At 56.3% G+C, this 12,656-nt stretch overlaps 1 protein-coding gene across 2 annotated transcripts; it reads right to left on the bottom strand.

The window, feature by feature from the left end:
• Positions 1-2,291: 2,291 nt before the first annotated feature.
• Positions 2,292-9,332, bottom strand: GAL (galanin and GMAP prepropeptide). 2 transcript variants are annotated; one of them, XM_031653779.1, is made up of 6 exons: positions 9,081-9,332; positions 8,809-8,889; positions 8,187-8,241; positions 5,700-5,786; positions 4,560-4,637; positions 2,292-2,555 (listed from the first exon to the last, which is right to left on the bottom strand). In XM_031653779.1, exons 2-6 carry the CDS (start codon positions 8,887-8,889, stop codon positions 2,485-2,487), a joined length of 372 nt encoding a protein of 123 aa, XP_031509639.1. In that variant the 5' UTR covers positions 9,081-9,332; the 3' UTR covers positions 2,292-2,484. The 2 variants fall into 2 exon arrangements, with proteins under 2 accessions (XP_031509639.1, XP_017803671.2); XM_017948182.3 differs by lacking the exon at positions 9,081-9,332 and having other exon boundaries at positions 8,809-9,021.
• Positions 9,333-12,656: the final 3,324 nt, after the last annotated feature.

Genomic DNA, 12,656 nt, shown 5'->3' with positions numbered 1-12,656 from the left:
AGAGGCTGGGCTCCTTGGCCCTTTGTGAACACTTCTCAGAAGGCTCCTGTGAGCCACGTGCAGTGTGGAGAGCCCAGCACTCAGCACAGCATCATTAATCTCAATTCCTTCAGGCACTTCTTTCTCACGGTGTAGTGAGGAGAGACACATCTGCAAACAGAGTGACAGGCATGCTGATTAGAGTGGCACCGCACATGCTGGGGGCGGAGGAGCGGGAAGGGCACTTTGGACAAGGTAACCCTGGAGTGGAATCCCATGGGATGCTTAGGAGTTTTCCCAAGCCTTGGGAGGGACGTGTGCAAAGGCCTTAGGTGAGCGAGGCCAGGCCACAGTTGTGGGGTCTGCACCACTGAGTGCAGGAGGCTAGGGGGCTGGCTGAGGCAGAGATGGTGTCCATGGCCACTGCATTTAGGGACAAAGGCTACAGGAAGACCAGACAGGACAGGCTGCACACTGTGGGCTGGAGCCCAGTGGCTGAGGTGTGGTCCCCAGACACATCTGTTCATCCGCCTCCTCCATGCCAGGAGCTCCCTAGTTCTTGGGAGGACGTGGGCACAGGCCTCTAGTGAGCAGCAGCAGCGGCAGGAAGCTTGCTGGGGGCCCAGCTCCAGCCCACTCAGCCCTCCTGGCTCCAACACCCTGGGGAGGGACCTGGCCACTGCCTTATGACAGGGCCTGGAGGAGTTCTGATGCCTGCCCAAGTTGGAAAACTAAAGAGATTTTAAAAAATGTGGAAGAGGATAAATGCGGATGGTGAACAGGGAGTGAAGGGTGGGCCCAGGTGTTTAGCCCACCAGGTGGGTGGCATCACTACCTCCGGGCTGGGAGTGGTCTGAAGACCCAAGGCCACCAAGTGTCAGCGTTGAGCCTGCAGGAGCAGGAGGGAGCCAGGGTGGAGCTGGGGGCCTGAGCTGGGAAGCCGAGCCAGGGAGCTGAGCCGGGGCACAGCTGACTGGGTAGGGGGGTCACCAAGCAGGGAGAGGGATGCTGGGGCTCTGTGCCCCTTGAAACAGGTATTAGGCAGCGAACTGCCAATGGAGGGAAACTGGGAAGCCACCTCCCCCTCCCACTGCACAGCCGGCTCCGGTGAATCCAGAAAGGCCTGTGTCCCGCCTCCCACATTGCAGAGTCTCGCTCTGTCGCCCAGGCTGGGGCGTGATCTCGGCTCACTGCAACCTCCGCCTCCCAGGAGCAAAAGATTCTCCAACCTCCGCCTCCCGAGTAGCTGGGATTACAAGCATGCACACCATGCCCAGCTGATTTTTGTATTTTTAGTAGAGATGGGGTTTCACCATGTTGGCCAAGCTGGTCACAAACTCCTGACCTCAAGTGATCTGCCCACCTCGGCCTCCCAAAGTGCTGGGATTACAGGCATGAGCCACCGCGCCCAGCCGCCTGCCTTCTTTTCGAAACTTCTGGATGATCTTTTTATCTCTGCTCAAAAGACTCAGTCTCGGCCAGGCACGGTGGCTCAAGCCTGTAATCCTAGCACTTTGGGAGGCCGAGACGGGCGGATCACGAGGTCAGGAGATCGAGACCATCCTGGCTAACACGGTGAAACCCCGTCTCTACTAAAAATACAAAAAACTAGCCGGGCGAGGTGGCGGCGCCTGTAGTCCCAGCTACTCGGGAGGCTGAGACAGGAGAATGGCGTAAACCCAGGAGGCGAGCTTGCAGTGAGCTGAGATCCGTCCACTGCACTCCAGCCTGGGCGACAGAGCGAGACTCCGTCTCAAAAAGAAAAAAAAAAAAAAAAAGACTCAGTCTCTGTCATGTTAGGAGGCATTCCCACATGCCTTCCTTCACACAGCACTATCTCAGCACACACCTCCTGCCCTTGCCTTCCTACCTGCCCGCCCATCTCTCCTCTCCTACCTGGCTCCTGGCCCTCACTCCTGGCCCTCCCACCCAGCCAACTTCTCTTCTCAGCCCTGACCACCTCCACGAGCACCACGCACCTCACCCTTCTGTTTAAGATTGTCATAGTCTTTTTCATTCCCATCTCCCTAAAATATCAGCTCCACGAGGGCAGGGGTTTTGTCTGTTTTGTGTTTTTGTTCATCTCAGAAACAGACTTACCTTCATAATTACATTTGACTCAGCTTAATATCGAGATAACTTTATGTCCCCTGGACATGCAATAAGAGGTGGCGTCTCAGATGCTCTTGATGGTAGAATGTGGGTTTAAAAATTCAGGTCTAATCCATGATTATGATCAAGCTTTATCTTTTAGAACCCATGGGTGGCACTGGTGATGAGACAGAGGTGTGGAAGAAAAAGACAATTGCAAGTAATTGCTATTCTTTATTTTGTCACTCAAAATAAAATAATTACCAAAAAAAAAAATTCTTAAATTGTGACAACACAACATCAAGGCAAAGAGAACAGGAAGAGCCGACTCTGTGTAAATTGGCCTAAGATTATCCATCATCTTAAGGTTTGACTTTAGATTGCAACACACAGACAAAGACGCCCAGGAGGCTCTCAGGACCGCTCCATGTCTTCTGAGGAGGCTGCGGCGGGGAGATCCGGGAGGCGGTCGAAGGCCCCAGCCTCTGCAAAGGGAAGAGCCACATTTGAGCAGCAACTTCTTAATACGCACACAAGAGAATTACGACCACGACACATGCTACAGGAAGCGGCGTGTGGTCGTCCTCTGTAAAGAGTCTTACCGGATTAAACCCAGAATTAGGGACAACACTGTATTTCTCGCTTTGTAATGATTTAACTCCCACAGTTAGTAAGCATTTAAAACTGTCAGACTTTTAAATTTAGGCTTTAAAGAGGTATAATTCCTATCTCAGTAATGAGAGTTGGTATCTCCTAAGGAAAGAGTTTCCATGTTACAAAATTAAAACCAAATGAGAAAAAAAAAAAATCTGGCAGAATCCATCTGCCCCTTGTAGGAAAAGTCACCCCAGCTTTTCTCCCAGAGGCTCCACTGGGCTCCAACAGAGGGAACTTGGTGACTCAGTTCTGAGATTTCTAATGAACCCCGTCTTTTCCGAGACCTTCTCCGGCAGTCTCCCTCCCCCGCTCCCGTCCCCTCACTCCTCTTCCCTCTCCCCGTTGCCACCTAAAGAGGAGCCCCATAATACTGCAAATGAAAACCATCCTGATCCCAAATGAACCCAAGGACCAGCCTTGATTTTCCAAACTGGACAAAACTGTGATGTGCAACTGAAGGTCTCCACTGGACAGGCTAAGCAGTCCATCCCTCCTCCCCACCACCTCCTCCCTGTTAACCCTCAGAGCACTGGGTGAAGGTCTCCACTGGACAGGCTAAGCAGTCCATCCCTCCTCCCCACCTCCTCCTCCCTGTTAACCCTCAGAGCACCGGGTGAAGGTCTCCACTGTAGGGGCTAAGCGGTCCATCCCTCCTCCCCACCTCCGCCTCCCTGTTAACCCTCAGAGCACCAGGTAAAGGTCTCCACTGTAGAGGCTAAGTGGTCCATCCCTCCTCCCCACCACATCCTCCCTGCTAACCCTCAGAGCACCAGGGCCACTTTCCGGCTCCCTCCACTGCTGCAGTAGGACCTGTGTGATCAAGGCCAGATGCCCATCGTGGAATGAATGCCAAGCATAGTGTGTGGGAGGTCTCCTCATCCCCAGTGTTTGCAGAAGACACTGGAAGCCAGGATCAGAACCTTTCCAGTTAGATTTCAAGGCAGCCTGCCTGGCAGGAGGGCTGCATAGGAAAACACTGCAATCTAAGATATAGGCTCCTATTAATTTCCCTGCTTAGAAAATATGGTTTAGGGCCGGCGCAGTGGCTCACGCCTGTAATCCCAGCACTTTGGGAGACTGAGGTAGACAGATCACTTGAGGCCAGGAGTTCAAGACCAGCCTGGCCAACATGATGAACCTCCACCTCTACTAAAAATTAAAAAATTAGGCATAATGGTGTGCACCTGTTGTCCCAGCTACTTGGGAGGCTGAGGCATGAGAATCACTTGAGCCCAGGAGGCAGAGGCTGCAGTGAGCTGAGATTGCACCATTGCACTCGAGCCTGGGCGACAGAGTGAGACGAAAGAAGGAAGGGAGGGAGGGAGGGAGGGAGGGAGGGAGAAAGAGAGAGAGAAAGAAAGAGAAGGAAGGATGGAAGGAAGGGGAAAAGGAAAAGAAAGAGAAGAAAGAAAGAAAAGAGAAAAGGCAGAGAAAGAAAGAAAAAAGAAAAGAGAAAAGAAGGTTTGGACGGCTCACAAAGAACCTGGCCTATAGTATACCTGTGCCCTAAAAGGTCCAGCAGTTGTTACCGTGTGAATAGATATGGTTCCAGTAGAGTGAGCTGCATCCTAAGGCCCACCCTCTTCCTGGGAGCAGCGCTGGCCTGATGGCCGTCCACAGACAGTGGAATGCCCCTGCCACAATCCCAGCCCTCTGGAGCTAGCTCTAGTGTCACATGCTCTGTCATCCTGATGCACAGCCAAACACGACTTTGTATTTAGATAAATAATCGGCTACTTCCCAGGGGGATTCTACGGGTTCTCTTCTCGATGGGCCTTTTATGTTTCCAGTGTGCTAAGAGATGAATGTTAAGTTGGTGATATTTCACATACCTTTGAGACGCAAGAAAGACAGAAACTCAATGATTGTGCGCATGATATTGTTCTCAGGCATGGACCTGTCAAAGCTGCCTAGAAAAGAGAAAAGATCAACATTCACGATTGTGCAGAGGGTGCTTCCCTGTCTCCGGTCATCCCCCCCCACAGAGGAGCTGGGCGCTGTGAGGTCAATGATCTGATCCCAGCAGCCTGAGGCCCGGCTGTGCTTTCCAAGACCCTTGTTCAATGTGAGGGAGAGGGGAGAGATCCAGTTCAAGGCCTCGCTCTTTTTTTTTTTTTTTTTTGAGACGGAGTCTCGCTCTATTGCCCAGACTGGAGTGCAGTGGCGCGATCTCGGCTCACTGCAAGCTCCGCCTCCCGGGTTCACGCCATTCTCCTGCCTCAGCCTCCTGAATAGCTGGGACTACAGGCGCCCGCCACCACGCCTGGCTAATTTTTTGTGGTTTTAGTAGAGAAGGGGTTTCACCGTGTTAGCCAGGATAGTCTTGATCTCCTGACCTCATGATCCGCCCGCCTCGGCCTCCCAAAGTGCTGGGATTACAAGCGTGAGCCACCGCGCCCGGCCTTCTTTTTTTTTTTTTTTTTTTTTTAATTGAGATGGAGTTTCACTCTGTTGCCTAGGCTGGAATGCAGTATTGCGATCTCAGCTCATGGCAACCTCCGCCTCCCATGTTCAAGTGATTCTCGTGCCTCAGCCTCCCAAGTAGCTGGGACTACAGGCACCCATCACCACACCCGGCTAATTTTTATATTTTTAGTAGAGCCAGGGTTTTGCCATGTTGGCTAGGCCAATCTTGAACTCCCGACCTCAGGTGATCACCCGCCTCGGCCTCCCAAAGTGCTGGGATTACGGGTGTGAGCCACCGCGCCCGGCCCCACTCTTCTGGAGGCCCTGGTGCCCAGGCAGCCTCCCAGTCTAGAAGGACTCCTTGCTGTCTCGGGTCTGCCGATTGTGTTTGCAGCTGCTGACAGGTGTGGCGAGGCCACATCCTCTTAAGTCATGGCCAGGCTTGGGCTGCAGCTGTGGACAGATGGGTGGCAGGTGTCCCGACACCCACAGCTGTCCCCCACTGCATGCACCTGGGAGCTGCTGGAAGTGAGGCGCCCGGGAGCCCGGGATAGGAGTCCTCTCACCTGGTTTCACGTCGTCTTGGGGCTGCAGCTCCCGCTTGCTGGTGAGGCCATTCTTGTCGCTGAATGACCTGTGGTTGCCAACAGCATCTGTTTGCAGATCAGAGAGGAAAGCCTCTGGGTGTGACTGTCATGCACCCTCTCCCCACACCCAAAGAAGGACACAGGGCTGCCTGTAGCCAACACACACACACACAACTTGACTGTGAAATAGAGCCCAGGGACAGACCCCAGAGAAGAGGGGGCGATTCTCCACCAAGCTGAGGTAAGAGCTTGGCCGCTTGCACCAAGGCCAAAGGGAATGTGAGGGTTTGCACAGGAGGGGTGGGAGAAAGGGAGGTGTGTCTCCTGAAGGGCGGGAGAGGCCGGGAATCTGCCCTGTTGCAGGGGTTGTGCCCGGGTCCAGAGGAGCTGACATCTGAGCTGGCACTGAGCTGGCATCAAGCTGGGTGCCTCCCCGGCAGACAACAGGGGCTGGATCCTCATGTCCCTGAAAGCATGGGGGCCACTGAAGAGTTTAAATTGTGACTGAATCCGATTTTTATTTTCACTCTGGCAGCTGTGTGCAAGATGGACTGGAGCCAGGGAGACAGAAGGAGAGAGAGAGAGGGAGCGAGACAGTCACAGAGGGAGAGAGAGAGGATGGCGGGGGAAGAAATGGAGGTGCGGGGGCGTGTGTGCGTTCGCGTGTGTGTGTGTGTGTGTGTGTGTGTGTGTTGTGGTGCAAAAATGGGGGAACTGTGATTGCAAGCAAAGAGATCCCAGAAGTCCAGGGAAGAAACGATAACAGCTGTAAACCAAGGGGCGTGGGGTGAGGAGAAGGGCTGCATTTGGGGCTGTGCAGGAAAGGAAATGGAAATGAGAGATGGGGAGGAGGGTGAGGACGCCTCCGCGTTTCCGGCTGGTTGGCCTGGGTGGACCGTGCCATCTACAAGGCCAGACAAAGGAAAATTAACTCCTATTTCCAGAGATGCTGTTCTTGGTGTTAAATTTATAGAGGAACCGTAGGTTGCCCCATCTCACTGATGAACCTTCAGCCACGGCCACACTGCGTTCAGCAGCAGCTGGTGAAAAAACATTGATTTTGCTGCATTTTCTAGCTGACCCTAGAAATCAGAGGCACACTGTTAAGTATTTTGACAAACAACGGGTCTAGCTACAGCTGAACCAGGCCATAAAATTGATGGCGAAAATGAGTTTGTTTTCTAATTAGGGTTCAAACTCTTCTTGACACATAGATTTTCAATATTCCAAAGCAACACAGATAAATGTTCTTGTTGACCAGTTCCTCCTTTGTTTGGGCCCGTAGCACACAAAGTTGAGGTGCCCTCTGAGAGGCAGAGCTCAGGGTTGCAAAGGGTTGAGGAGATCAGCCTCAGGCAGGTCAGGCCGCTCCACCGGCAGGGAGAGGAGGAGAGGGCGGTGCAGAGAGACCAGGAGGCCCTGCAATGAACAGCCTGGTCCACCCCACACGCGGCCTCAGGCAGCTCTCTCATCCCCGTGTCTGTTTCTTAAAACCTGACTCTGGGGGTCCTCCGAGTGACCCTGATGAACAAGTGTCTGCGGGAAGAGGAAGCTGTATTCGACTCAGGGACTGAGAACTAAGGCAGCTTTCGTTGGCATGGGGAGAAGAGCCTGAGGCCCCGCTGTGCTTTCCAAGGCCCTGGGAAAGGGTCTCCTCATTTGCTGCTCTGGCGGGGCTCAGATAGGCCCTGCAGGCTGTTTGCATCCTTCCTCTGGCAGAAGACAATGCAGGGAGGCTTTTAAGGTGGATGGGAGGGGTGGAGGGGAAGGTCCTCTTGTCCCCTCCTTTGAAGGAAGGTCTGAAGGCATTGCTGCACAGACCAAGGATGTGGAGAAAGTAGAGGCCTGGGGCACTGGCGGGGGCGGACATGGGGAGGTGTCAGCCTGCAGAGTCCTATCTAGGGCTAGGGCTCACCTCAGGCAGCACGGGACACCGCTGACACGGATGACAACAACAGGACAGGGAGAGGGAGAGGGAGGGGACACAGGCTTGGGCAGTCAGGGTCAGCTGAACCTCGTTTTGAGGACAGCCTGTCTGGGCTGCCTTCAGGCGATCTGGCAATTCCCGTGTGGAGCTTGGAGAAAGGGAAGAGGGAGGCAAGACTTGGGGTCCGCTGACCTAGGGTGCTCTGCAAGCCGAGTTGAGTGTTTGGGGAGACCGGGGGCCTGGGGAGAGGCCCGGAAGAGGGCCTCTAAGGACTGCAACGCGGGAAAACCGAGGAGAGAGCTTGAGCAAAGCCCAGGGTAGGAATCTCACACCGGGACAGGGCGGCAGAGCCGGGGTAGGAGAAGCTTCTGGAAAGAACCGTGCACAGATCAAGTGTGCAGGCCAATGGAGACGGGCAATGAGGTCAAGAGGGAGGCCGGAAGGTCTGCCCAGCCGCAGGCGGAGGGGCAGGAGCCAGGGTTCAAAGCGAGGGGGCAGGTGGGGTCAGGAGTGGGGAGGCCATGCTGTCAGTCACTTACGTGGGCCCAGCAGGTAGCCCGCGCTGTTCAGGGTCCAGCCTCGTTTTTCCTTGGCCTTGAGGGGAGAAAAGGGGGTCAGATGCCAGGGCTGTGCCTGGAGCCGATGCTGAATGGGTGCACCCAGGCTTTCCGGCACGGCAGAGGACTTAGAACAATGCATGTGCTTTTGGATAACTCGCGAAATTCCAGGTTTACCCCTAAGTAAGCCGTATTTGACATATGGGAGATACTTCACTTGCGGGTCGCAGCTCGCGCATTCTCAGCGCACTGCACCCGCTTTAAGTGACTCTGAGGCCACGCCGGTGGCTCCTCGCCCTCTGTTCTAACTAAGCCCTGCGGAACGGGGAGCTTCTCGCTTTCCCGAAGCGCTGACCCGAAGCGCAGCACTCTCCGGGCGGCCTGGTTATAGCCCGGTGCTGTTGATGAACTCGGAGAAGCGCGCCGGGGAATCCCAGGGAGCTCCGGACCCTTCTCGCGACGCCCGTGGCCAGGACAGCGCCCGCACTAGCCTTTCTACCACTGTCCCCGAGGGCAGGGCGGAGGCCGCCTCCTCCAGGAAGCCCTCCACGCCCGGCCGGCTCTGATGCCCGCTTCGCCCGGAGGAGACGCGCCCCGCACTTACCGGCGACCAGAGCCCCGCAGAGGCAGAAAGGGCCGCGGCGAGGAGGAGGCAGGCGAGCAGGAGGGCGCTGCCTCGGGCCATCTGGAAGGGAAGGACAGGGCAGGAGGGTCGGAACCCGGAGTGGGCTGCGCCCCGAGGCATGGGGTGCCGGGGGGCTGCAGGGAGGAGCAGAGGCGGCGGCCGGGCCGGGGCCCCTGGCGGAATCGTCCCGGGGCAGAGGAGAGCGGAAGGGGAGGCCTCCGGGCGGGGCGGGGTCGGCCCGGCGCCAGTACCTTGAGCTGCGGCTGCGCCCTGGGCCGGGGCGGCGGGGTCCCGGGGCGGCGGCGGGGTCCCGGGGCGGCGGCGGGTCGGGGCGGCGGGTCCGGGCGTCGGGCCGGGTCGAGTGTGCTCTGGCTGCCTGGGGCGCTCACTGCATGGCGCGGCCGGCGGCAGGGGCGGGAGGCGCGGGCCGGGTCCCTCCACGTGTCCGCCGCCCGGGGTGGCCGCCGCTACAGCCGCCGCTGCTATTTATGCGGCGCGCCCGGAGCCGCCCGGAGCCGCGTCACCGGCTCAGCGCCTGCCTCCCGCGCCCTCCCCGAGCCCCAAGGGGGGCGGGAGTGACCGGAGCTCGGGTCCTCTGGGCCATCACAGGCGGGAGCGGCGGACAGCCCCCCTCATCCCGCGGGAGAGACTCCCCAGATCCGCAGAGAGAACCCCAAACCCGGCGGAAGAGACCCCAACCCCGAAAGACAGAGCCCCATCGCCCCGCGTGAGAGCCCCGAGACCCGCGGCCCAGGTCACCGCTGTGGTGGAGAGCGCCAACCCCCACTACTACCCCCGGGGTCCTAGCCCCAGAGCAGGCCTGACGACCCCCCACAACGTCCCGTGCCTGGGGGCTCCCTGCAGCTTCTCCTCCCAGCCCCCACCGCTGCAAGAGCCGGCTGAACTCCCCGGCACTGGAGACCCCAGAGGGTAACCGGCAGGGACGATCCATCAGTCCGAGCCAGCCCCAGCTGGGAGGTCCTGGGGCACCCGGGGAATGGCGGGCATCACCTGGCCCTGCGCCCTGGCTGGCTTGTGCTGGGGCTGGAGCGAAGGCTCTGGCCTCGAGAGCCGTCGATGGTGGGGAGGACAGGCGTTCCCGGCTCCCTGTGCCCAGCGACCTCCCTCCTGTTTTGCTAAAAGGGGAATGTGGGTCTCATGGGCTGCTTGGCCATCCCAGTGTGGGAGCTGCGGGACCGTCCTACATCCACAGGCACCAGCTCAGAAGCTCAGCCTCAGCGCCTCCCCTGGCTCCCTGGTCCAGTTGCAAGAGGGAGCTTTGAGCAGGTCCAGCCATTGGGCAACTGGTTGGGTCCAGAGGGAGATCAGCCCAGACTTCCAGAGGCCGCCAAGGGTTGGGCGGTGGGCAGAGCAGCAGCAAGAGGCTGTCCCTGTGCCCAAGGCAAAGAAATCCCACAGGAACAAGGCCCTCCTTGGCTCCTCCATGAACCCTTCCTGAGCTGGGGCCAAGTCCAAAAACAGCCCAGCAAAGAACCCAGGCCCAGGCTGTTCCTTCACCCCGTTCACAGGCATCAGGGGAGGTACAAGTGTGGCACCTCGGGGCTTCCGAAGAGTACGGGGGTCATCTGCTAAAAACTCGCCTGACCTCCCCTACCACCGGCTAGACACCACCCAAGTCCTCAAAAGCAGCAGCTGTGTTAGGATCTCCCCACTCACTGGGCTCAATATCAGATGGGTTCACGTCAGGCGGGACCTTGGGATCCACAGGGCACAGGACAAATGATCATGACAGTGTCATCTTACATGTCCTCTACACTTTAGTCTTGGCACGTGGCTGGGGAAGGACAACTGGGCTTTCAATGGCTCTGGTGAAGGCTGCTGAGAAGGCGCAGGGCTGCAGCCTGCTGGCTGAGTGTCTGCTGTGGTTTGTGGGGGGAAGAGGGGACGGGGCTTGGGGAGGGGTCTTAGGAACAGACTCCGGCATGACCGTGGTGAGGGGTGGGGTGTTCCCAAGGGCACAGTTTGACTTCTGGTCATCCCTATTTCTTGCAGCCTGGGGAGAGAGAGTCAGGCGCAGGAGGCCCTAACCAGGACTCACAGGCTGATTTCAGAGCCCTGAAGTGGTTTCCTGCCGAGGGTGGGGGCGTGGGAGAGAGTGAGTCGCCATGGCAGTCTGTTCCAGCCCAGGGCAGAAAGACAGCTGAGAAGTGGAGGAGCAGAGGGCAGGTTCCTGTGACTCTGCAGAGAAGTGACGATGACGTCCTCTCATGCCCCATGTCCTTGTATCTAGATGACATCAGGGAGTGGGCAGGAGCTGGGCTCATGGGTGCCTCTTGGCTACCTGAGAAATACTGCAACCTTTGACCCCCGGTGGTAGTGGGAGCCCTGCTACCATCCCAGACCTCTTTCTTGCTTTTTGCTGAGAACAAATCCAGCCCAGAGTGTAGCAGGTGTTAGTCAATTCCAACCTTCTCCTTTCTTCCATGTTAGGCCCCCTTCCGAATCCTGCCAGAGCTTGGCTACACTTATTTCCTCTATTTACTTTGTCACAGAGGTTCTTAGTCTGTTTAAAAGAGCAGAAACTCTAAACCTAAACCCTTGAGATGGATTCAAAAAGAGACTGAAAGTTCATCCCTTAGTTGTGGGCTGAAATTTGAGGTATATTAAACTTTCAGCTGTCTTCATTTGGGCCTGGGTACTCTTTTTGCTTCCTTTTTTGCTTTCTAAGAAACTCAGGCTGGGCACGGTGGCTCACACCTATAATCCCAGCACTTTGGGAAGCCGAGGTGAGTGGATAGATCACTTGAGCCCAGGAGTTCAAGACCAGCCGGGGCAACATAGCAAGACCTCATCTCTACTAAAAATAAATAAATAAATATTTTTTAAAAATCAGACGAGCGTGGTGGCACGCGCCTGTAGTCCCAACTACTCAGCTCAGGAGGTGAGGTGGGAGGATCACCTGAGCCCAGGAGGTTGAGGCTGCAGTGAGCCACAATGAAGCCCGCACTCCAGCATAGGCAACAGAGCAAGACTCAACAGAAAAGAAAAGAAAAGAAAAGAAAAGAGAAAAGGAGGGGAGGGGAGGGGAGGGGAGGGGAGGGGAAGGGAAGGGAAGGAGAGAGAGAGAAGGGAAGAAGAAGAAGAAGAAGGAGAAGGAGAAGAGGAGGAGGAGGAAGAGGAGGAAGAAGAGGAGGAGGAGGAGGAAGAGGAGGAAGAGGAGGAAGAGGAGGAGGAGGAGAAAAGAGAAAAAGGAAGGAAAGTGAGGAAAGAGAAAGGAAAGGAAGAAAAAGAAATTTCAGGGTAGGTTATCTGGTAAGAGCCTCCTTATTAAAAACACATTAAGCAACTGGAAGCAAATCTTCACATGTATTTGGAATTCATTTAAGAAAGTTCCACTGAATAATTAGACACATGTATTCAAAATAAATATGCCCATGCCTGCTTCCTCCAGGTTCCTAAGTTCTTTTGCCACTTGGGATGACACCCACAGTCTTGCTTCCCACTTCGTCTGGGTGAGTGGGTCTCTGTATAAACCCTGGCTGGGACCCTGGCCTGGAAGTGCGGTGACCACGGGAAGGCTACAGACAAGCAAGGCAGTGGCCTGAAGGCGTGCTGGGGTTTCCTGAGGTCGGGAGATTCATTTGGACAAATGAGGCCAGCGCACCTGGGATGACAGACACCTACCTGCCTCCCGGCACAAGCTGTGCTGGAACCACAGCCAGTGTGTTAATGGCTCTTTGCTCAGTAACGACCCAATGGCGGTCATTGTCAACCTGTCATCTTGAAGACAGCCCAGTGTGCGGCAGACAAAGTGGGTCACCATTAGAGTAATGGAAATCAAGCCGAAAGCCTAATGTCCCCCGCTG

The sequence above is a fragment of the Papio anubis genome, chromosome 12 (genome assembly GCF_008728515.1).
Source record: "Papio anubis isolate 15944 chromosome 12, Panubis1.0, whole genome shotgun sequence".
NCBI classification, from domain to species: domain Eukaryota; kingdom Metazoa; phylum Chordata; class Mammalia; order Primates; family Cercopithecidae; genus Papio; species Papio anubis.
Note: the sequence above shows the minus strand (reverse complement) of the source record. Positions and strands in the feature narration are given on the sequence as shown.